Source organism: Melanotaenia boesemani, chromosome 3 (assembly GCF_017639745.1).
Source record: "Melanotaenia boesemani isolate fMelBoe1 chromosome 3, fMelBoe1.pri, whole genome shotgun sequence".
Lineage (NCBI taxonomy): Eukaryota > Metazoa > Chordata > Actinopteri > Atheriniformes > Melanotaeniidae > Melanotaenia > Melanotaenia boesemani.
This window is the reverse complement of record NC_055684.1, coordinates 17,770,114-17,795,467: the sequence shown is the minus strand read 5'-3', so window position 1 is coordinate 17,795,467 and position 25,354 is coordinate 17,770,114. Positions and strand designations below refer to the sequence as shown.

Here is a 25,354-nt window from a genome sequence, read left to right as displayed (position 1 = left end):
GTTACATGAAGCTGCATTTTGTACAAAAAAAAAAAAAAAAAGCTTTACAATGCATGAAATATCAAAGAACACTTAGGCAGGAACAGATTCTGTTCCCCATTAAAAGGCAAACAGTTCCTATGATCAATACAATAAACTACTGGTCCACGTATTGAACTTCTTTAAACAGCCAATAAGGAGGAGCACGGGTGAGCAAAACAACAAAGCCTGCGAGATTATTTCCACCTGTGAATGTGCAAATTATATTGACAGGAACAAAGGAAATGTGGGCCTACAGCAACATCCATATCACTGACAATCCCAATGCTAATACGGTGTCAGTGAAGCCCCATTTAAAAATCAATGACCTCCAAGCTTTCTCAAAGTCTATTGTGAGTCTCGTCTATAGAACAGTCCGTGTGTGTACATGTAAAGCTGTAGGTGTGAAAATGGGAGGTTGAAGATGCCCCGTGTGGATACAGGATCAGAGGAAGGTGATCCTGTAAGCTAGTTGAGTGGGGTTTGATGGAGGACTTCAGGGAAAAGGGGGAGAATAAGGGAGGAAATGGGCAGGTGAACTAATTAGGGTGAGATTTGTTGATGTGATGAGAGGGTGGCCTCCCAGCTGCTGGTTACCAATGACCCAATGGTCGACAGAGAATCTGCCCCACTCATCATCCCAAGAGGGTGCCAGTCCATATGTTGGTTCTAGGTGGGTGTAGTTAGCACATAAACATCTACTGCATTTCAAGAAGATAAATTTTAAACATAAAAATAAATTACATTCCCGTTGGACTGAAAGGATGGGAGCCCTTATTATAACTCCCCTATATGTGCTGTGAAGATTTCTTGCCTAAATACACACTGCTATATCTCTTGGCTCAGTATGTCAGCAACAACATGCAGTAATAGTTATTGGTAGTGGTCTGATATGACAGGGAAGGGTTTTAATGATTCATGTTTTTGGCTGTCAGACCTGTCAGAAAAATGTCCCCTTGGTAAAGATAGCTTCCCCAAATCCAATTAATGTTGTTTTACTTCCCAAGGCTCCCAAGGTGCACTGTTTTTCCTTACAGCATTTTCCTTTGTAAGCACTGTGAAATCAGCTTTTTGATATGTGGAGGATTTACCACACATGAGATTTGTGACAACTGCTTACCAAAAAGCATCATATTCACCAGGGGCCTATAATGCAAGTGATGACGAGACACTGCAGCCAGAACTGCATTGTTTGGCCTCCACAACACTCATGTAATATATTTACTTTATTGGAAAGAGTGCTTCACAGTCACTTATGAAATAGTACTTTACATGAAACTCCTGACCACACATTTCTGGACTCTTCAAAAGACAAAGAAAATATGTTCGCAAATGCTTTATATTGTGCAGCATAGGCAGCTGAAAATCTAATAAAAAATATATTATCTCAATAAATGGCAAGCATTCAGGGAGCTGGATGCTGTATATTAGACCCGGAGAACAAAATTATGCCTGTAGGTTTTTTTTTGTTTTTTTTTTCTAATTCCATAGTCACAGTGCCTTCCCCCAATTCCACATACCAACAGTCTTTTACACGCACTAACAAGCACTAATAGAAAACTTCCACTGTTTATTAACTGGTAATTGACTGGTGCAGGCTCTCCCTCCTCCCTGCAAACCCAGTGCCTGAGGCTATAGACTGGACGGCCGCAGAGTGAATCACCAGTCAACCTGAAATTACTAACATCCAGACCTCTGATACAGATAATGCAAACTTAACAAAGCTACTAACAGAAGATAGTTTGCAAAGTTGCTGTTTAGGTTTTCAAGAGTTAAAGCTCTGATAAAGAGCTACATCACAGCTAAAAACTTAATGAGATGATGAGATTATAAAAAACCAAAACATGTGTCTTATTAATTTACATTATTAAGTTGATATAAAACCCACTCAAACATCTTTCTAAGGAATGTGGCTCTTATGTGCAACCAATTAAGCTTCAACATGCTTCATTGGAACTCAGCTGTAGGGATTGAACATCATTCTTTCAAAAAGATTTATCATTTACCTTCGATGATGATGATGATGGTTCAGTTGAATTGAATATGAATACTGCTAAAGCCATTTATTATGACAGACCTTTTATTCATATCTGTCAATCCATTCAGTGGTTCTGCAATGCCACTCACAATACCGAGGTCCACAAAACCTCTTTACTCTTGGGGTCAAGCTTTCAAGTTTTTCCATTTATTTGTCACTCATCTATGTGTCTTCTGTAACCTAATGTAACAGATGGTTTGTTACACAGAACCATCTGGAAAGCCTTTGTTAGAAATTGTTTGGAAAAGGGCAAGAACTTTCAAAAATTATTTGGCAGGTGAGTGGAAGAACCATCTGTCTATCACCATGTAGCCTTAGCTTTCAACCAGCCAGATCAACAGAATGGAGCCTGTTGCTAAACAATTTAACACATGCTGAACACCAGTTGGGAGAAGGGCCAAAACATCTGTTCTTCTGAGTGCTTCTTAACACCTCTTTCAGTGAAGAAATTCTCTCACTTCCAATCAAACTGATGGCATAAGCATCTATGCTTCCCTCTTTCTAAGCCTAAGTTGTTACGTCTGAGGTAAAATCCACCTATAGCTGCCAGTATGTGATGCTAACTGGTCTGATATAACTCACCTTAGCTACAAACATGTAATTTAAAGTCTAGCAATAGAAATTCTTCTGTGAGTTTGATATTGCAAATCTCATGATGAACATTTACTTTGAATTACTTTCCACATTATGCATCCTCCACATTTAACTTGAAACATTTCATTAGGTTTGCCCTGAATAAGACACTGATTATTGACATTGCACAATAAATACATTTCTTTTCTAACTGCATATACTAGCTACATACTGTACCATTACTGTGGAACAAAGATTGTGGTATACATTGACAAAGCTACAAATGGGGGAGAAAAAAAATAGACTACTTTTTTTAAACCAATGCTCTTTCTACTGATATTTTGAAATATTTTATAAGCACAGAGCAACATAATGTTATAGCAAAGTCTCTTTTAAATAATATTGAGGCCTTTTTTCTGGGTTCCTGGCAGCTTCGCTGCAATCTATCTGTCCACTGAGTGTGGGAGGGACGGGTCGAGAGACGAGTTGTCCAAATCTGACTGGATGTCACCCCAACACCAACACATTGATTGATACTCAGTGGGATTAAAATATGTAAAAAGGTAAAACAGTCCAGCACCCAGGAAAGAAAAAGAAGGAAAGAGGAGGAAGAAAAAATGGAACAAAGGACAGAGGTACAGTAACATTAATATGATGAGATAGAAAGTTTATGGAACGTAGTTACTGTTGGAGCAGTGTTAACGTGCTAGCTTACTTTGGATCACAGTAGCATTGTTTATAATCAATAAATAGCTAGATTCGACGTAATTGAATGTTACTCCCACCTTAAATTCATCGGGGGTAAAAACTTCTCTAAGTTTGAGCTGATTAAAAACTACCTGAGATCTTTGATGGTACATACAAGAACATTTTAGTGGGCTTTCCATCGTCAGAAGAAACCATACTGTTTTAAAACAGTTGCCTTATAATGCCAATAAAGCTGACTGAATCAAGAAAGTCTTCAAGGGTAAGACTGTGAGTTTGTTGAGATGTTATTGAGGCCTTTGTTAGAATGAACATGCACACAACTTTCTCTGTTGGGGGGAACTTTTTTATACTGCACATTATACAAACATCTCATGTTTTTCTTGGTTTGCTCCTGTCTCTTTAAGACACCTCCATCCCCCTCAACCCACTGTGCTCTGACTGATCAAATGACTTGTCAGAAATGGCAGTGTTCCAAACAGACACACTTTTTCTGTTTGAGGTGCGCCAAACTTGCCACAAGGCAGACATTATGCAAATGTATTCCATGGCGATAATGTTAGGTAATGCAAGAAGTCTGGATGACAAAGTTTCCTGCAGCTCACAAGCAGTGCTTCGTAAAAGAGATTAACTCCCCTTAGTGCAGACTTTGGCCTTTAACAATGCAAAATACTTTTCAGCTGTGCCCAAAATGTTGAGTCTGTTCTCAAAGAGCCAAAGAACCAATGCAGACTGAAACTGGATTTCTTCTCCTGACTCTTGAATATGTTCCATCTCTTACCTAAGAAGCCTCTTCAGTTTTAAATAAACGGAGGGGACTCCCTTGTTTCACTTATGTTGGGTCAGTACCTTCAAGATCACTATGGTCACATATGTTGTTGACCACTCTTCTCAGATCGTCTTCTCATATTGTTTCATAACCATTTGCACTTTGATGTATGTGTACTCAATGATAGTTAAGTGGGTAAACTACCCAGGTGACCAACACAGGACAAAAAATAACTCAAATGGGATCTCAACAGCTTTCAAGGTGCTTAAGGACCCCACAAAAGGTTAAATGCCTAGAACTACAGCCAGTTAAGCTAGGAAGCCTCTAGGAGGCAGTTCACATCGGTGCTTACATCTGCTCTGCATAGTCTGATCGCATGAGAACAATGCCAAGACAGACTGATTACGTATTTAGAGCCAATCTCTTGAAAAGCAGTCCTGGACAGTTTTGTTTTGAGAACACATTTTGCGCTATTTGAGCTATGATGTGTTCTAGCTCTATCGGTTCCCTGAAAAAAAAAAAAAGTGTCAAAACTTACAGGATGAATTATTCACAGAAAACCTTCTACTCAACTTTGATGCTAATTTTTGCAGAAACTGAATACAACAGTGGTAAAAAAGCTAATTTACAGCTGGCTTGAAGGGTATGCATTTTACTTGCAGCGCAGTTGGCTATTGTAGCCTGTGGGCATGACATGGAAGCTCCTATGGTCTCTAGTGAGCTGTCAGCAAAAAGCTAACAATACTAGTTATTTTTTAAAATTGCTATATACATATATATATATATATATATATATATATATATATTGCTATATATAAGAATGTTCATATGCTTTCTGAACTTTTCAAAAAGAATACATCAGTAGTGAAGGACAGCTGCTGGCTCACTGGAAATGATGCAACACTGATCTGTGGGAATTTAGTGAAAAACAATTCCTTTGGCTTTATGAATTTTACTATCCTGAATTATCCGTTTTTGAAAAAAATATATCAGTGAGTTAGCACTGAAGTGGTTTTATCTCTGGCTAAACTGCCTGATATTTATTTGTGATATTAACTGAAACCATTGTGGTCATAGTAAGGTAAAATGCTATGCATCCAAAAAGAGGAATCAAAATTTTCAAAGGTATGTGGTACAGTATGTTCAACCATCTATGCCCCCCATTTGTGTAGAAAACATCTGAAGACCCGCTGATAAGGTGTCAAGAATTTCAGCTGATAAAAGTTTCAGTAAGTGAATCAGAGGCGCACCGAGACATCACAAATAATTTATTTTACGCTCCTTTACTTCCCACAAATCGTGCCTGTTAACTTATAAAAGTGAGCTTATTGAAAGTTATGTAAATAATTCCTTAATAAATGCAATGCAGCTGAATCTGAGATAAATTAAAGTCTAAATAAAGATATAATTAGTTAAAAAAAATGTAACTGTGATTTTGAAGAAACATCTGGTGTTTGTTTGGTGTCACTCAGCTGACAGGCAACATGTAAGCGAGGTGACTGTGATCCAATCACAAACAGTCATTAAGCACACATGTAGGGAGGGGATGTTAAGCTATCTGTGAAGTCAAGTCCTGCCTACTTGTGTTTGGATCACACAAAACAATGATGGCATTAAATATGAACAGCCTCTTGGGTGAGATGGGTAAAAAGGTTAGGCTGTTTAACCATGATCTGGATCACTTAATATTAACATAGATCCAACACATTTTGAGTAGGGATGTAAATCACATTTGACCATAATATGATATTGTTTGTCGATGTCACAAAGTGATAGGATATAAATTCGACTCAATTCAGGAGTCAGTATGGACATGGTAAAATAGCACATGCTGATTTACACAATCACTTCTTTTCAAATCAAATCATAAAAAAAAACCTGAAGAAGCTATAAACCAAGAACAGCATCAAGCAGGTTCTTATTCTTACTCAAATTTAGCATCATGGATTCAGTAATGTGGCACAGTCAGTGTGTACTAAATACCTTTGCTATAGCCTAAATCTTTACATCACATCTAGATTATCTCTACCCATGCACACTCATGACACAAACATATGGGGACAGCAAACTGTTGCTTGCTAATTAACTACTTTCTAATACATCATACTCACAGATTAGCCTAATACAAAAGGACAAAAGGATCAAAGCTGAAACTTGCAGCTCATGTTATGATTTTATGTGCTAGATGTCACCCTGTGATTTAAATTCCACCAGCATCTACAGGCAAAGATCAAAGGGCCAACCACCTGCTGTGTTGCAGGGCTGCATTACACTCAGAGTATTCAAAGTCATTTCAAGACAATAAGATTAAACTATTTGCACGAGCAAGCTGAGTAGACAGCCTAAGTTTTAACTCTTTATAGGTCTATTTCAGGTTCTTTAGAGGTGGTTAGGACATGTAGCAAAACCATATGGCTATCAGCTTATTATTAAAACCCCCTCAGGACATCTCCCTCAATTTAATAACCACTGTCTGTACAGTAACGATTCCCTGTCTCCCTCGGCTATGCCACAGATCATATCAGGAATAAGTGGAATGAAGTTGGAGAGTGGTTTTGCATATTGCTGCTCAGAGCCCCAGCCTGACATTGGTAGGACATTATAAACTCATATTCATGACTCGACTGAGATTTTCCTCCTCATGTCCTTCACTGCTCCTCGCTGAACCGTTGCAGCACGCTCAACAAATGTGATGCAAATTCACTCAGTGGTTATGCCCGAACCTCACACACACACACACACACACACACACACACACACGGATCCTCACACCACCACCGATGACTCCTGCGGCCATGGCACTTCCAACTCTGGATGAAAGCAGTGTCCTGCCCCTGCATTAATGGGTTTAAAAGAGGACTACCGGCCAAAACTTTTGCAATGTAGTCAATCGCTTCCATCAGCTTCCCCTTCTATTTTCCCAGAAGCAGGACATATCTGCAGCAGACCAAGACAGGCCGTGGGTGAGCATTCTTTGCAAACCTTAAAGACAGAAAATGACACAATATTTTGTCAACATGAAACCCTGGGTATAAGAGTGGACAAGGCTTTCTTTAATCCTTAATATCAGATGGCAGGAAATGCAGAATAAAAGGAGCTCTGATGCCAGCTCTATCCTAGCCATGTGGTGATTGTAGCAACTTTTGCCAAGAAAGCTCTGCACATCAAGGAGCACCTCTTGAATTTGAATCACCCCTCCTTGGATCCTAATTCTATGGCAGCCTGTTTGGCACTACATAAGGCAAATACAAATCATATCCGCTTAAAAAATGCCAATGGGTTGTTTGAGTATTACATTTCAATCCCATTGTCTCAATGCCGTATTTTGATCTTACAAAACAACTTTTTTTTTATTTTTTACCCATAACAGACTTTCATGAGCAAAGATCATCCAAAGTTTTATTATACATCAATTACAATAAGTGAAGACACTTTTAAAAATAAAATTAGATCAAATTCTGACCAAAAGCTCGGAATGGCACCAAATTCAGAAAAGAGGAAGAGGTAAGACTAATCTATCCTTAAGTCTCTTGACACTGGCTAACAATTGTTAAACTGAGCAGCATTTATGGTGTTGGTAAGCATGTCTTGAAAGCAAGTAAGCAAGTAAGACTAATTAGCAGAGCAGAGACTAAGGATCATTGCAACAGACAAGCCTGGTCTGACACAGTGAGAAATCAAATAAAAGGCAGAGTTTTCTTCCCTTTCAGTTTGAACTGATGCAGTTTTTGAATATCTTCTTCCCACATTGATGCATAATCATAGAGGATGAATGAGGCCAAATTAGCACATTTAGCAGATCTGCAGGATTTCCCTTCTGGGTACATAATTTGTTCACGCATGCTATCTTAACAAGTACAGAGTGAGCAGAAACTCTGTGCCTGAGAAGCAGAACTCTACTCTGAGACAGGGCTTAAATGTCTATGAGTCCCTCTAATTAGTATGTTAACTGTCGCAGCAACAGATCGTGCCCTTTACAAATGACCTCTCTATCAATCAGTGGGCGTGCCATTCCTTTTCATAGATAAACAGGCACTACGCTGCCCTCTTTGGGCAAGAAGAGAAAAAAAGAGGGGAAAAAAAATCATATTAATTAAAAGACAAAATGAAACTTTTAAGTTATATACAGTAAATTAATACTTTTATTCTACCTTAACTGTGACAACCAGAGCTAACAACAAAAATAAAAACATTCAAGTCTTTTTCACCATTTACAGAATGTGTTTAGCCTCAGAAGCTTAGGTTTGCTGGATGTAATAATGGCAGATTCCATCAATGTACCGGTGCTCATACAGTCTCTTGGGCGTTTGTATTACTTATATTAAAACACATCTATTCATTTTAATGCAAACACATCAGTCACCCCGACTGCCCACACTGGGTCCACAAACAGTACTGTTATGTAGGCTGATAAGTGGGAGAGAAGGTGAAGATGGCAGCCATTTAAGAAAACCTTTCTCTGATCTCAACAAGTTTACATTTCTGAATACAAAATAAGGGAAAAATCCCATGTTGACTTAAAGAATAAAAACAACAACTATCTGGAAAGATTTTTAATAATACACTGATTTTCCAGTTGAGTCTTTTCTGGCTTGGTCTTCGTTTTCACAGCAGCTTATGAAACATAGAAAACTCCTGTTGGTAACTTTGCACATCAGGATTTGTGTCAGGAGTGTTCACTCACCACATTTCCATTTTGCCTTTGTGGTTCTTCAGTCTCTTTTAGCTGCTGACATAGGACTTAAAATCATTGCAAAGGGAGGTGCACAGCCGGCAGTTGCTGCTTATTCTTCAAAGTACCTTCAAATCATTACTTGAGTTCAATAAACTTGGTTGGTAAGGTTGCTTAGCTATGGAAGAGAGGAGATCTAGATCTACAAAGAAAGACTGACCTCTGTACACTCCTGGTACATTAGCCGAGATGTTGCAAACTGTCACAACTCCCTCAGAGTTGTTCTTAGTGAATGCCAAAGTTTGACTTCTGCCCTGACCTCACAGAGAGGTCCTCTTTGATCGGAAATCTTAAGCAGCCTGAGATTGTGTGCTGTCACTGTCTGCCGTATATGTGACAGTGACAAGTTTGGTGTGTCTGGAGTTTGGTTTTGTTGAGCCAAGTCACGGTGGCCAGAAGGGCCAAGTCGTATCAGTTCCAGCGACAGGCCTGCTCTGATCCAGCTTCACAGAGGGAAATTCGACTGACACTTTCGCCTGCTTTCTTTATATTCTGCATGCCAAAAGCTTGTCTGCACCCTTTGAATGTAGAGGTTGAGCAGAGGTGGTATGTTTTTGATAGTGGTATGGGATAGGAGTTAGGTATTTTTTTCCATAAAAAATTTAAAACAAATCACATGGAGATATGTTAAATATGAAATCATTGGTAAATATGTCTCTGCAGATTAAAGCTGTGGGGGAAAAAGCCCTACAGCAGATGTACAAAACATTTGAATGATCAAGTGGCTTTGCATTGAATCTTGAAAGCATTTTTTGTTCACGCTAAACATAGAGGCCAAATCTGTTGCTTGATTTCCTGGAAATAACAGCGTAATGTTTGAAAAGCATTTGCTGCAAACCAAAAAAAAACCTAAAATGCATACCATACCGTTCATTTTATATATAATTTGTACATATATTCGAAATCATAAAGAAGTAGGAAACACTTTTTTTGTTTTGTTTTTTTTCAGTAGTCTCCTAAACTGAGAAGCTGAGGTTGTCACACACTGCTGTCACACTGAAACAGCCAAACAGAGCACATGACACCAAAATTCATTGGTCATGATTGTCCTTAAATTTTACCCTGTTATGCCAGAAAAAGCCTGCACAATGTGGAATTTTATAAACACTGAAAACTGATTTTGATGAGGATCAGGTCTGAGAGGGAACAACGTGCTGTCTGGAAACAGTCTTGAGCACATGTGCATCCCGCTGTTAGTGTTTTCTGTTTGCCAGAAAGATATTACTGCAGAGTTAGAAAGGGAGCTGCTACGCCTGGGTGGATGTGTGGTGAGAATGAGCTTTTAATCCATGCTGTGGCATCTATTCTTAACAAATCAGAGAGGTGGCTGATAACTGCCATTCTGGAAGGTAGCAAACAACCTTCAAGGAAAACACAGGGAGAATTGTGAAAAGTGTCAACTTGATGACTCTAGCTTCAAAAAAAAAATAGAATAATAAAAAAAAGGTTAGGCAGGGAAAGGGGAAATAAATCTTCAGAAAGGTTTTGTTCTGGGGAAAAGTCGCCTTTTTCACACTGTCCTCCTTTTTAATCCATATTTCATGAGATACTTTCTCATTTATGATGTGTGACACATGCATGCAGACACAGCCTTCCCACTTGGATGTAAGAGCTTTGAGTCATTATGCGCGTAAATCAGTCATCCTCTAGACAATTCTATAAATGTAGCCATGAACACAGTGTATTTGCCAGTGCCAAAGATGGTACTCAACAAGCTCATTTTCCATACATTCAGTCACTTTCATGTGGTGGCTGAATGCTCAGTGCTGTTCTCTTATCACTCCATCAGCAGGGAAGATAGACGACACAGTGAGTAAAAGGAACATGCACAACATACTCCTGAAACACCAGCTAACCAAGTAAACAAGTGCAGACCCCAGTGACCCTGCAAAGTGCAATTTCAACAGATGGCAAGTAAAGGAACAACCTATAACACGATTAATGGATTTCACGGCCTAATTGCAAGCCATTAAAAAAGAGGAACAAGACATGCTTATATAAATAAATAAAGATGATGATCTGTGTGATCTATGTAAACTAGTGGAGTGCATTAGGGTTGAGGTGTTAGCAGGCTTTCCTATTTTCTCAGCTGAGACACAGAATCTAATCCTCTCAGAAAAAAAAGAGAAAAAAAGCTAACCCTGATGCAGCGCAAACCTCTTTCCAGTTTGTCATTCCACACTTCAAAGCGTACATGATGAAATTCCCCAAGGTATTATATGAGCCCCGGCATAGCAGCCATTTTCAACCCTTTCCTAGCCTAATGCCTCATAAACTGAGTCTGGAAACATGTCCCTTTACCATTCCTTAAGTCTTTGCAGCCTTTGGATCTAAAAAAGGACCTTTCAAAGCTGCAGAGAAGAGATCTTCTGAGTCATTATGTTGTCAAGATATTCCTGTATAGTACTGCAAATATAGATTGCACATGCGCCTCTTTGAGAATGGTTGTGTCAGGACAGCAACTAACACTGATCTGCTTCAAAGATTTTCTAAATAAGCTGTCCATGAGAGCATGTATGAGTCCTAGATAGAGACAGGTATGTAGCTTTATCCATTCAGTTCCCAATTCAAGAGATTGAATGTGAAGCCAGTTGGTTACAACTTGCTCGGCTGTCAGATTATTGGGTTTCACTGACAAATTCATTACTTATCTATAGACTTCAAACTAAGAAAGCTTAATTTTTGACAGGGTGATGTATGCTAGGATGCCCAACAATACACTCAGAAACAAGACCACAAGATCAATGAAACATTAGTGTACAACACTTCTCTTTAAAAGTCTGTCAGATCTGAGCTGTTTCTTCTGTATAAATCAAAAACATTCACTCTGATAAAACTGACATCAAACACCAACAAGCTACTGCAGAAAATGGCATTAATTGTTCCATTTAATAGTCATTTCTCTTGTGTAAAATTCTGTTACCCTCTCTGCTTTAGCATCTCCTATTAATCGCTTAACCCAAGCACCTCACCCCCCCTTTGGGCAAACTGCCAAACCTGCTGTGTTTCATCTTTCAGAATGGCAGAAAGGGCAGTTAAACAGAGCGTGCTGTGACTCTTTAAACAACAAGGATCAGAATGCGGTTTGTCTATTAACCAAGATAGCACCTGATTCTCCTTGTGTGTTTGTGTGTGTGGGAGAGAGACAAAAAATCAGAGAGAGAAAGGAAGAGAATGAGAGAGATAAACTGAGAGGAGTCAGTCCACCCCCGCTGTTCTCACTCAGTAGACTTGTGATAAGGTTTATCTCCGGCGCCTAACGAGTACGCCCAGTAGCCCTCTGTAGCTCCAACTGAGTGGACCGGGGTGCACAGAGCTGCACACAGCAAGCAGTGGACTGAGCTCCCTTAGGTGACCTGTGCTTGTTGTTCATGCTATGTTGCTTTCGAACTTTATTTCTGCAGGAAATAGCTTCAGCCCCTTCGGCCACATCTCTTTTAATCTGGGCTTTCTTTTTTTGCCTCCTTTTCTTCATCCTTTCTACTCACTGTAATTCAGACTGCCAAGAGAAGCTGCAAGAGCTATGGAGCTTTGGCACAGAGAGGCGTGTGTCTCAGAGGCTGAAGAAGCCAAGATGGAGACACAGAGAGGGAGAGGGGGACTGCTGCTGAGTTAAGCCCCTAATCACAGTCTGCTCTGCATGAAGGACTTAAAGTCACTCCATTTAATGCTACCTTCTTTTTAGTCAAAAAAGGGAAAGAAATACTGCCTACCTCGTTGGCTCTCCACCCCCTTATTCCTACTCCATACACATTCTCTAGAAGTATAAAATTCCAAAGCTGTAGTATAAACTGAGACAAATGCATGCAATACTCATTCAAAAATGTACAAGTGTACTTTTCATATTTGGGGGGAAAAAAAAGAAAACGAAATATCCCCATATAATAAATTTCATGGTGAACCACATTTGTGGCTGACATGACTGCCATGCCCTTCGCTGCCGTGCTCAGGTGCTTCATTTGTTTGGGCATGAAGCAGGAAATATGAGCAGATCCTCAGAGACTGCTGGGTCCCTCTGGCTCAAATATACTAATTGACTTGGCTCAGCTCAGAGATGTAACAGTCTTTTGCTGAATATACCACATCTTCAAGATCTTGAGTGAAATCCCTACTACCATGTCAAATCTAGACTTTTTGCACTTCAAGCTGCTATTTAAACTCACCTTCCTCTCTCATCCACATGTAGACTACAGGCTACTGTACAGGTTTTAATCTAATGCTAGAACATTGATTTATGCCTGGGCATTCCACTGCCATTAAGGTAATTGCATGATCACTTTATAACATCCTCCCCTGGTGGACATGGTAATTTGGCTCCCCCCACCACCCAACCTGCTCAATAAGACCATAACCACATTATAGCTATAGAAAATATGGTCGGAAATATCATCTTTCAGCCCCTGCAAATTGATTTCAAACCACTTCCACAGACTTTAAAAGCCCTCTAAGTCGATCTCTCACCTGTGCTGACCACTTGCTCTAACGGAAGCTTCTAGGTCTTAACAGCTTGCATTGATCAGAAAGCAACCTAAAAGGATGTTCTTGTGTCACTTTGTAATACCAGTAGTCTATGTATTTTTGAGTGGGATCATCACAGAGATAGTCCATTTTTATTTGCTCGGGTCAAGGCGAGTGGGCTTTGATTCCGTTCAACAGGACGTGACACACTATGATCTCTTCTGACATGATCATTTATTAAAGCCAAGACTCTGCTACGCCTATGGACTAATGGCTGGTTCAAAGCAGAATTAATGTCAGTGGAAGTTAAATTGCTTTGACAAGCTGAGCCAAAGTGATGCACTTTTCTTCAGGAACATAAACACTGCCACTTCAGAAACACTGAACACATCCAAATATCTTCAGTCTGTGTTTAATTGGCAAGCTCAGTGAGAAATGTAAATTTAAAATTCTAAGGAATGATGGAGCTGAAAATGACATTTGTTCCACTGTTTATTCATAAATACGTCATCACTCATTACTCAGTGGTATTATTATTATTGTTGCACTTCCAATTAAATTAACACCGGCAAAAAAAAACAAAAAAAAAGTTTCATTTCATCCATATTTCACTAATTCTTTTTATCTCTTTGGCCTCCAAAATATCTAATTTGGCTTTCCATCATAAATACTTCATACTCTATTAATTTTTTAGGGTTGCACCATAAAGTAGTCATCCATACTGCGACCAGACAGCATGAGTAAATCTGACTAACACATGACGTTAAATTCCTAAAGAATCAGAAGATCTGGCACATCATTAACAGTGTTGCCCAATTAATGTTCATTCACATTTCTGACAAATTAACATTAATTATTTTCTCTTTGCTGCACTGACTTGCACATTCCTATTCTTACTTTAATTAATTCTTAATTCTAGCATATTTGGGCATTCAAATTATTGTATTATTTAACCTTGGCATTAATTTCATTCCAGTTGATTAAATTTGATGTTTTTCTGTTCAGTTTAAAAAATTAATTTATGTATCGCGATATATGAAACTTTATACAACATGTCATTATTACAATATGAAATTGTATGTAAATGAATGCATCATGTACTGTGATTGCCAAGTGTGTATCTGTATAAATCACTCTGAGCTCAAAAAACAATTTACTAGAGTTTGCAGACAGATGGTGTATAAACACTAAGCTCACCACTAACAAGATGGATAAAACTGATGTCATCTGGGATTCACAACAAGTGTCGCAATTTAAAAAAATAGCTTTCATTTACTGAAATTAAAAATAAGAACCCATTTAAACCCTGAGCACAGTTACTGACAACCGGTTTATTTAATGAAGTAACACTTTTCCGTGCTTAGTTTTACCTGGTCACATGGCCTTACTTATTAGGAGTTTTACAGTAAATAAATGATAGACAGAAGGACAACCTGAAAGCAAATATTATAAATAAAATCTTTGACAATCTTCAAAAGTCTTTCTGTTTTAGCTATTAGTGACATCATCAAAACAGCTTTTATCAGAAAAGATTAAACACACTTCCATCAAACCCAAAGAGGAAAGTTTGAAGAGTTTTAAAGCACATTGAGGAAATCATCACAAGTAGAATTTAAAATTATTCAAGCTGATCTAGAGTCAACTTAGGTGGTGTTCTTATGTCATAACACTGAAAAGAAGGACTTGTTCACAAAGAGCCAAAGTCTTTCTGGAATAATGGTTTACCTACATACATACAAAATAAAAGTTGAGATCTTAGGGAGTGATGAAAGGTGATGAAATAAGTTCTAGTGTTTCTTTGGTGACTCTGGGGCGGTATAAATTAAATGTTTAAAAGGCATGATGAACACAAGGATTACCAACGCATTTCCTAGAAAAAGCTGTCACCTAGGGACAGAAAACTATGTCTGAGGCTCTTGCCTTTCAGCAGGAAAACAACTTCAAGCGCACACCCATCAACAAAAAAAAAATGGCTAAAAAGGAAAAGATGCACAAAAAGCCCCGTTCAGAACCCTATTGAACAGTTTCAAAAGCCCTGAAATCTGTCATTGCAACAAGAGTCCTGGAAATTCAGAAGAGCTTGAAGGCACAGCAAACTAGAGTGGCCTTTTATATGGCCCCAAGAATTGAGAGAGTTCATCGCTGCTGATAAAAGTTGTAAAACCAAGTATTTATGATTTTGAATGTTGTGCAAAAAATTCAATAACAGGGACAGAACTGATTTACAGTAAGATGATAACATTTTCAGTTAAAAGCTTTAGCCAACTCTTTAAGAACTCATTTTTAAGAACAGCATATTTACCTTTCTCTCTAGGGATTTTGCAGCAAAAACAGGCATGTAACAAGCAAGTAGTGGACACCAAAATGGAGCTATTGTCTTCCCTTCATCCTCGCCACATAACCAGCCTGGTGAATTCTCCTCTCCTGAAACAAACAAACAAATCAAAAAAGTAAAAAAAATGCATTAGCATGCATACCACACTTTTAATTTGTAGTACTCTCTAACCACTAAAGATAATCATAAACACATTTTACAACCTCGGTTATGTCATGTGAATAGAGTTATTAGCATGTGAATCTAATATTCAGAAAGAGGCATATTCTTTGTTGTAGGAGGTGAGTCTTAGTACTGCCAATACAGGAAAAATGCAAGTGCTAGATTTGAGTTATAAGACTGGATTTGCCTTCTCTGCAGTCGTAGCTCTGAGCTTTACAACAGGTGTCCCACTGACAAGTTGCAAATCTGTCAAAGTACTCCCATTATGCAACTATGTAATCATCTATTTTAATTTATAGTAAGTAAATTGTGCATGATATTTAACAGCTTGTGTAAACTGCCTGTTTGATTTGATTGCATTTGACATTTTAGTACCTCACAATAGTCTACACTTCACTTGGAGTTTGTGTTTTACATGTGATTGGGGATGCCTGATTTCAATATGCAATGGTATCTAAAGCTGGGAACAGAATTTTTTTGATAGGTGACAGTGTCTAAAGACAAGGGTAGGGCTAGAGGGGTTACTGCAGTAGCACTGGCCACTTGTGAAATTTGACTGTACACCCAAGCAGTGTTGCCAAGTCTGCTTTTTATAAGCAACTTTCTGTTGTTTTTCTCTAAAGGCGCTTGGAAATACTATCAATCACAAGTTTTTGGGCTTGTTTTTCTGAGTGTAGTTGCTTTTTTGGGCTTGTCCTGCTTCCTTTATAAAGCCCTCCTTATTCTATTTCATCTATCTCAGCTGTTCACAGTAAGGTAATAACCCCTGGCTGCAGATCATAAAACATAGAAGCTACAATCTTTGTTCCAGGAACTAGTGTCCACAGATGTTTCCATGGTCAATGGTTACTGAAACTAAACCAGTGAGTTGATATACAGTGCGGCAACAGTGATTCTGCAAATCCGTGGACAACATAACATCAATATGAAAGGCAAGAATGAGGAACCATGAAGGAGGAGGTTGGAAGCCAAAATCAAGGCAACTCGGGGGGACTCCAGAACTCCAGAAGGGTATAACCACAAAAGGGGTACCCAAGTGGTACAACCAGATGTCCATACCTGAGGCTCTAGAAACTGCCAAGCAAAGACTCCAAGCATTGGCTGCACAACTGAGGAGATACACAAGAGAAACAGAGGCCAGGAAAATAAACCGGCTGTTCTCCACTAACCCAGCTAAAGTGTACTCCCAGTGGCAGGGTAATACCACACACACTAACCTACCAAGGCTGGAGACTGAACTGGAAAAACTAGGGAGAAGGAGGCATCACATAACAGTGAAGCACAGTTGTTAAAAGAACTAAGAGTGGATAACAGCATCCTCCCTGAAAAAAGTCCAGTTACCATCACGGTTGCAGATATCCAACAAAGACTCTCAGGTGTGGAGAACTACTCAGCACCTGGCCAGGACATGATCCACACTGGTTAATGATGTTAACTTCACTCCATGAGCACCAAACAGCAAAACTGAACCAACTGCTGAGGGATGGGACCCACCCTGAATGGCCTCACCAAGGGACGGACAGTCCAATACTGAGATTCCCAGAAGGAACAGTCCTATCCAACTATTGGCTGATAACTCATCTCTCCACAACATGGAAGCTCCTGTTAGGCATCATAGCTAAGATAAGTGGGCACATGGATCAATACATGACAGAGACACAGAAAGGCATTGGAAAAGGTACCAGAGGAGCAAAACACCAGCTGCTGGCTGATAGATAGTCGCCTGAGACTGCAAAACCAGACAGATCAACCAAAAACAGAAAGAAATACCAGCACATCAAGCGCCACACTCTGCACCCCTAAAGGACCCAAACTATTAACCATTATTTGGTTAGCTTTCAACTTGTTGAAAATGATTTCCATTTTATGATCCTGCGTCATTTCATGTCTACCTAATGTGACCACAGTTATCACAGCAGTGTATGTGATTGTGTGTGTTAGAGACAATAACACAATTATTTCCTTTCTTAGCATATGGCCACCCTGATAAAGCCTTGCCCATGATCTGGTCACCGAATGCATAAAATTCTCGCTCTGCCACTGGCTATAGATGATGCACACCATTATTTATACCTTTGTGAGCTTGCAGAGAAAGGGCCACCAGCCTTTTGACCAATTGAAAGACCGGTGGCTCTATCCTGCGTTTTCTAAGCCAAATTGTTGAAGTGTCCATAAAGTTATATTGAATGTGTGCATGTCAGGGATATGTGTCCAAGGTCTGGTATACAAAGTGCCGTATGAATGTGTGTAAAGGCAAATTTACTATTTTGAATGGTCAATAAAACTAAAAAAGTAACTTTGTAAATGCAGCACATTTATTTATTTGACTTAAAATTAATACCTTACTTTGTAACCCTGCCACAGAAAATATCAACACAAAGTAACTGAAGCAGATACTGATACTGTGGAGAAAAATGTTTTTCACTTTCAAAGCTTTTGTAGATCAAAACGATAAAATATTATTATACAAAAAAAAAAAAAAAACAACAAAAAAAGAATCTGCAAGTATGTTCAAGGACAGTAATAAACAGAATCCAAAAGTGTGTTGCCTTTTGCTGAAATGTCCATCCATCCATGGACAGATGAATGTATTCTTAACAATCTTTTTAACAGTATAATGGTTTAATATATAATGTTTAAAGTAAAAATTATTTGAATAAAAAAAGACTTGTACTTATATAGCGCTTTTTCAGTAAGTTTGACCCCTCAAAGTCCTTTACACTACATATCAAATTCACCCATTCACACACACATTCACACCCCGATAGGCACATCGGGAGGCAACGCGGCGTGAAGTGTCTTGCCCAAGGACACTTTGACATGTAGTCAGAGAAAGCCTGGAATGGGTGCGCCTACCTTCTGGTTGGAAGACGACTGTCATATATAGATATATATATACATATATATATATATATATATATATATATATATATATATATATAATAATAATGGATTAGATTTATATAGCGCTTTTCAAGGCACCCAAAGAGCTTTACATTGTGAATCCATTATTCATCCACTCCTCACTCATATCTGGTGATGGTAAGCTACGTGTGTAGCCACAGCTGCCCTGGGGCAGGCTGACGGAAACGTGGCTGCCAGTCTGCGCCTACGGCCTCTCCGACCATCACCGAACATTCATCCACACATTCATACACCAGCGATGCCAACACTGGAGGCAAGGAGGGTTAAGTGTCTTGCCCAAAGACACAATGACAGATGACTGCGGGAATCGAACCGCCGACCTTCCGATCATTGGACGACCTGAGCCACTGCCGCCCATTCTATATATATATAGATATCTATATATAGATATCTATATATATATAAATATATATATAGATATATATAGTGTCAGGATTTAGGCAGTTTAACCCATTCTTCCTTAAAACCCTATTAACCCTTGTCAGATTGGATGGGTGTATTTACAAACTGTCATCTTCAGTAGTCTGCAGAAATTCTATAGTGCTTATGTCTAAGCATATGGTGCTTTTAAGGATAGCCAGAAACTTCTCCTGAAGCCACTTTAACAATGTTTTGTTTGTGTGCTTTGGTTTTCTTTTCAGATGAACTGTTGAGCAAAGTTATGAATACTCCTGAACAGTTCTTCCTTTGAAGAACGCTGTTATACTGTGTTTTCACCATTTTTAGCTCTTAACAACCCCCCCATCCCTGCCACTGAGAAGCCCCTCCACAGTATGAAACTCCCATCACCATGTTTAACTGAGGGCTTAGTAATATGGTATGGTAAATGGGGTTCTTTCTAAGTAGCTCAGTTTTGTTTCTCCAGATAATCTTTTACATAAAAGACGGGTTGAACATTTTCAAACTAGTGGCCATCATTTAAGTAGCTGCTTTACACTGTGAGGACTTGATTGGTGTAATAGCTCTGAGATGCAGCAGCTTTAAAGACGCAATATGGATCTTTGGTCAGTTTTGTGCCTCCTAACGACAGTTAATTCAGCATCTGTCCTGCATCCTACCAGTAGTGTAAAATCCTTCCAGACAGTAAAAGCCAGACTGATGTTGGCTCATGTCTTATCTCTTCTTATCTTATCTCTTGTTCCTTTCTCTCTGCATTTTCCTTTTTTTCTCTGATAATGTACTCTTACCTCTCTTTGCTTAATCAACCATGGTGCGTGTTCAAAATAGCCAGCGTGTTTATATCCGGTTGCTGATGTGGTGCATAAAGTGAAACTGCTTTAACGTAATGCGGTGTCCCGGAAGCAAAAATTGTGAAGTGTGGCTGCAATAGCTCCAGAAATGCATATAATAAATGGCCTTGTGTCATCAAGATAAGTCAGGAATCCAGGGTTTTAAGGTTGGAAAGTTATAGTGTGACATTAATTGGCACAGATAAAAAAACACACATCAAGGTGCATATGCTCGGAGCTGCTGACCAAAACTGTCTGTATCTGACAACAACAAAAATAGACAAGATGGAGGGAGCTGGCCTAGAAAAATTATAAACTACCCTAATTATCTCAGAATGTCACAGTTCTCACAAAATTGTGGTCCAGTGAAGCCTGCAGCATATAGTGTAATGCCATGCCGTTATGTAGTCAGAGCTTGCGTGCTATGTGTGTACTGACAGATATCAAACAAAGCTTCAAAATTAGGGTGGCCAGACTTGAGTTGGTGAAAAAGAGGACACTTTAGTAGAGGGGGTGTGAGTGTAGTGTAGTATATCATATGCTGCATTATGACCATGTGGATATATACAAAGGTGTCCACATTCAAGCTTATATTAACCTCTAAGAACATTGTGCCCAGTGGGCTTACTTTGCACTGATCTTTTAACCTTTTTAACTGAATTTATATCTAGGTAAAACAATTTTTTTCCCCCTCTTTGGCGAAAAATCAAATAAACTGTAGACCAAAATGTGTGGAAAAAAATACTGTGGCATTTAGTCCACTTTCATTTGGGTGAAGAAGATAAATTTTGACCAAGCATCTTTATGTTAGGTGTTTGTCCCTTTATAAATCAATAACATAATAAATATACACTACCAGTTAAAAGTTTGGAAACACCTACCCATTATGTTTGTGAACTTGAACTTTAAGGTTAAGCCTTTGCCATGAAGTAATGAGAATGAATACCAGTGACTCAATATGAAGCATCTCATCCATTCCAAGCACTGTCAAGTCCACATGATGAGATTTTTATCTACCAAGGAATGCTACTGTGTCCACATGCATCTTGTCTTAAGTTCATCTTATTTCAATGTTCATGCAAGACTGCACAGAAAGTGAGGGCATTGAAACCTCTCACTGGAAAAGTTTCAGTGGCTTTGCATGCCCCATGGCTGCAAAGCCCATCCGAAGCTTTACAAGAAGGGGAGTCACACACACTTTCTCCTCAGTTTTGCACAACACAAACAAGTTACTCCAGCCTCTCTGGCTGCAGCTCCCTACTCTCCCCTTCCCTCTCCTGTTGCTCATGTCTATAAGAGTGGATAACAATAATAAGTGTGGTGAGTGAAACACAACATAAAATCTGATGTAGTCATACTTACAGCTGAGATAGAGCAAAACCCGGGAGGTTTTTGAAATTCAAGTTGGACACATTTTTTAACTCTTAAAAAAATGGACATGTCCAGGTAAAGGAGAATGTCTGGTCACCCTATCCAGTATTCACTTCAGTACACTTTATATATACTTTGTGGCTCTCAAGGGAGCAAATGTGTTACTACTGACAATCAGAAGTGTGTTACCACTAACTTTTTAAATTTAAAAACCTGTGGTAAAAAAACAGTATGAAAACTGTTTAACTGACCAGGCACCTGGGACACTGCCATTGCATTGGATGGTTTCATAGAACCTGCCACTACTACAGAGTTTTTGAAGCAGGTCTGAATACTAAACACTTTCTCACTGCACTCAAATGCTGGAAGTTTTAGGCTGTTAGCAGTTGTTTTGGCCTGTTAAAGAGACTTTTTTTAATATGTTTTGTTTTTGTCCTGACTTTGCTATTTTTCATTGTGTTCAGCTGGTTATTAAATTACCTTCTGCTCACCCTGCCCTTGACATGTTATTTGCTCTACCTTTGGATCATTTGCTCAGGTAGCATTGTTTTATTTCCTGGATTATTTAATTGTTTGGATTTTAGCTGGATTTTTCCTGTACAGACTTTGCAGTTGTTTATTGTCCTTTTTTTTACGCCTAGCCAGATTTTAGAGGTCTTCAGAGAGCATCTTGACCTCTATGGGTAGATTTCAGCTCTGACTAACTGTGTAAAGTATAATTAAAGTGTACAGAAAACAAGGTATTCTGAATCTTGCATATTGCAAAACATCAGCAAAAATAAGAGTAACTGGCTTAATTAATCACTCTTGTAATATCTGTCTGTTTCAAGTTCTTTTGTTCGTCCCCTTCATTTTTAACATACCAGTTAATTATGAACACAAAGTTTTTTAAGTAATAAAATGTTGTCTTTTAGTTGTGTCATGTTTTATGAATCATATGTGGAGATGCTTTCTGCAAGAGAAAGATTTTGCACCAATTCGATACAATTGATCCATCCAGTCACCTAATTTCTTGAACAGTGTTTTGACAAGACTGTCATGCTGAGAACAAGGTTACCGTGAAGAAGTAGGTTTAAAATCATTCGGTAATTTATATTTACTGTCATCTTGTCACTGTTCTTTAATTATTGATTTTTCTATGGTTGGTCTGTGTGCTGACTCTCTGATAGCAAGGATAGGCTATTTTGAGGTCACATATTTTACTTGGGGACAGACTCCGGTGGGAAAGATGGGCTCTTTTAAACCAGTCATTATCTATACTCATTTTTCATTAAATTACACGATTTTCTATTTAAGTGTACCAAACCTTTTTTCTGAATTTGTCAGTTAACAGTCAAAAAGGACAAGGAAAATTTTGTTTTAAGAGAATACAAATGAAATGACCAATGAATGCATTCACACACACACGCATACATAAAATAAATATAATTTAAAATAGTGCTAACTGCCAGCAATGTTGCTCCCCATTGTGAGGGCCCCTATAGGTTTAGCCTGAGCATTAATTTTGTCCTTTGCTTAAAGGTGTGCCAAATGGGTGGCTTCTTTTAGCAGGATGCACCTGTTCTTGGTGCATCTGGCTATAAAAGCTGCAGCCTCCCATTTTTCTCTCTCTCCTCCCAAAGCAGACTTGGACAGGTTTGTTCACTACTGACTGCCCACGTCTACGCTGCATACACTTAGCATAGTTATTTGTGTAAGAAAATATATTTTTTGCATTATTTGCCATGGCCTTCCTCATTCTGTTACGGCCTTCCCGGCAAGTTGTGACACCATATTAATTACAAAACCCACTTGTGTCTGAACATAATTTGTAAAAACGCTTTTCTAAAAATGCCATTAACATGTTTCAGGTTTCTAAAAGAGCAAGAATAAATTTAATCAACTCATTTTGAGAGTTTGAGGGAAAAAAAAAAAAAAGAAAAGAAAACCCTGCCAACACATGTTAAAGTAATGTTGAGATATGCACCCAGTACAGCGAACACATAATACATTTTTCTCTTTGCCTACACTTAAAAAGCACATTTGTATCCACATGAAACAACAGTCATCACACCTATGTCTAAGGACAATCAGAATTAGAATTAGAATAAACCAAATTTACTCAAATTGATAATGTGCAAAAATAAGCAATTCTTTCTGTAGCTTAGGTCTGAGCAGTTTAATGTCTGTTGTTGTCATGCCTGCACCCTCCTCACGGGTGCGCTCCTCTTCACCTGAGTTCTGATCACTGGCCACAACACTACAACACCCACAATCCCTCAGCTTCAGACATCTTGGACACACCTGCCGTGAATCACTATCATCATCAGTGTACACCTGGTCTTCTCCCTACATAAGCCCCAGTCCTGGACTACTGCTTCGTGTGTTATTCTGCTTTATGGCTGCATTCTTCACATCTTCTCTGTTACCTGGAAGCTTTATTAAAGCTTGTTTCAGTATTACCTGCGATTGTGTCTGGCTCTTCCTGGGATCCGCCTGACAGTTGTACACCAAACCAACATGAAAAACCAGTGGGGATGGGTCTTATTTATTGGATCACCTGCATCTGAGCAAACAAAATAAGAAAACTACTGATCAAGATGTTCAAACTAACCCTTTGCTCGCAGACCCAGCTCTACAGGGCAACAAAGGGCGGTAGTAACTAAGACATAGCAGTGTGTGCCTTGTGGGTTTTTGTGAGGTCAAACAGTTACTTTCTCTTGAGCCATGATCAAAATTGCCCTTCAGTTTTTCACTCCACATGAACGTGTTGCTGTGAAAGTGTTGCTTGTTTGCCAAAAAGAAGACATTATTGTAGCAACACCACCAATCAGAGTAAGCTCTCCTACTGCCAGACACGATGCCAAGTCCACATGCTGAAAAACATACTGAATTCGATAATGTCCTGTACAAACGAACAGTACAAGACACAAAGACATTCACAGATGCTTTATGAAATTTGCATCAACAAATATGCAAAAAAAAGTGCAAATCAAATATTGGAAAAAACAAACTAACAAAAGAAAACTTAAAAAAAAAAAACAATGTAATTTTAAGTAACACGAGAAAGAAAAGCAATAAAAATAGAGAAAAAAAATAAAAATATGAAAATTGAGGAAAATGCTGACATGGGACAGGCATGGCAATAATTGCAAAAGTATACATTTAGAAGCACATGCTTGATTAAATTAAATGGCTGCATGCAAAACGTCCATTAATATGTGATTAATTCAAAAAGTTCAGGTGGCCCATTGTTCACTTATCATCTCAGGGTAAAGCATGACAAAGTTAATCACAGGGCTTTGCCACTCCTCGTAGAAATGGAGTTACATCCATATCTAATTTCTATTTCTAATGCCTAATAAGATTGGCACATAAAGTCTATTCTGGGTCTACAGGTAATGCATGAGTCCACAGCAAGGAAGACTACTGACAGTTAACTCAGTGGACTTGTAGTGACAGATAAGGCACAACCAATTATTAAACTAAATTAAATAACTGGAAAAAGTGCTGCCACAACCAATACTAATTATCCTGGTAACTATCTTGAATTATTAAAAAATATAAAGTTAAATGCCATTAATGAACAAGCACAGCTAACTCCAAATAAACCAACATGATTCCACTGTTGTTATGAAATTACTGGGTGCTCCACTGAGATGCAATTTGTTCATGCAACTACAGGATTAATTAAAGTGTGATGAGATTCCACTAGCCAAAGGTGAAGGTCAAGTTTATCTACTGTGTGCTTAATCCCAGCTCCTGCTCTATAACTATGTAAAATAAAAAAATAAAAACAAAAAAAACTTATGAAGGTGCTGGGTGGAACATTTGTGGGGAGATTTAGTTTCACATTTTCATTATTCCAATCAGGTTTTTGTTTCAAGTCTTTTGCTGATGAAGATTAATTTGCAGAGCATGGTGCTCTATCAACCTCAGCGACACAAAGGGCAAAGATATAGACTAATTAAATACACCAGTGCAATTGATATTTCCCATGGATCAATGCAAGTGTGGGCTTTGTTAATTAAATCTATGATAATGTTTACTCATCATAAAC

The 25,354-nt window shown here is 38.6% G+C and overlaps 1 protein-coding gene across 4 annotated transcripts in view; it reads right to left on the bottom strand.

Moving 5' to 3' along the window:
* arhgef10la (Rho guanine nucleotide exchange factor (GEF) 10-like a) overlaps positions 1-25,354 on the bottom strand; it is a 126,867-nt gene that overhangs the window by 28,356 nt on the left and 73,157 nt on the right. For all 4 annotated transcript variants that reach the window (XM_041980749.1, XM_041980751.1, XM_041980752.1 and 1 more), the window contains one exon: positions 15,596-15,717. In XM_041980749.1, coding sequence (XP_041836683.1) covers positions 15,596-15,717 — 122 coding nt within the window. The remainder of the gene's footprint in view (positions 1-15,595; positions 15,718-25,354) is intronic.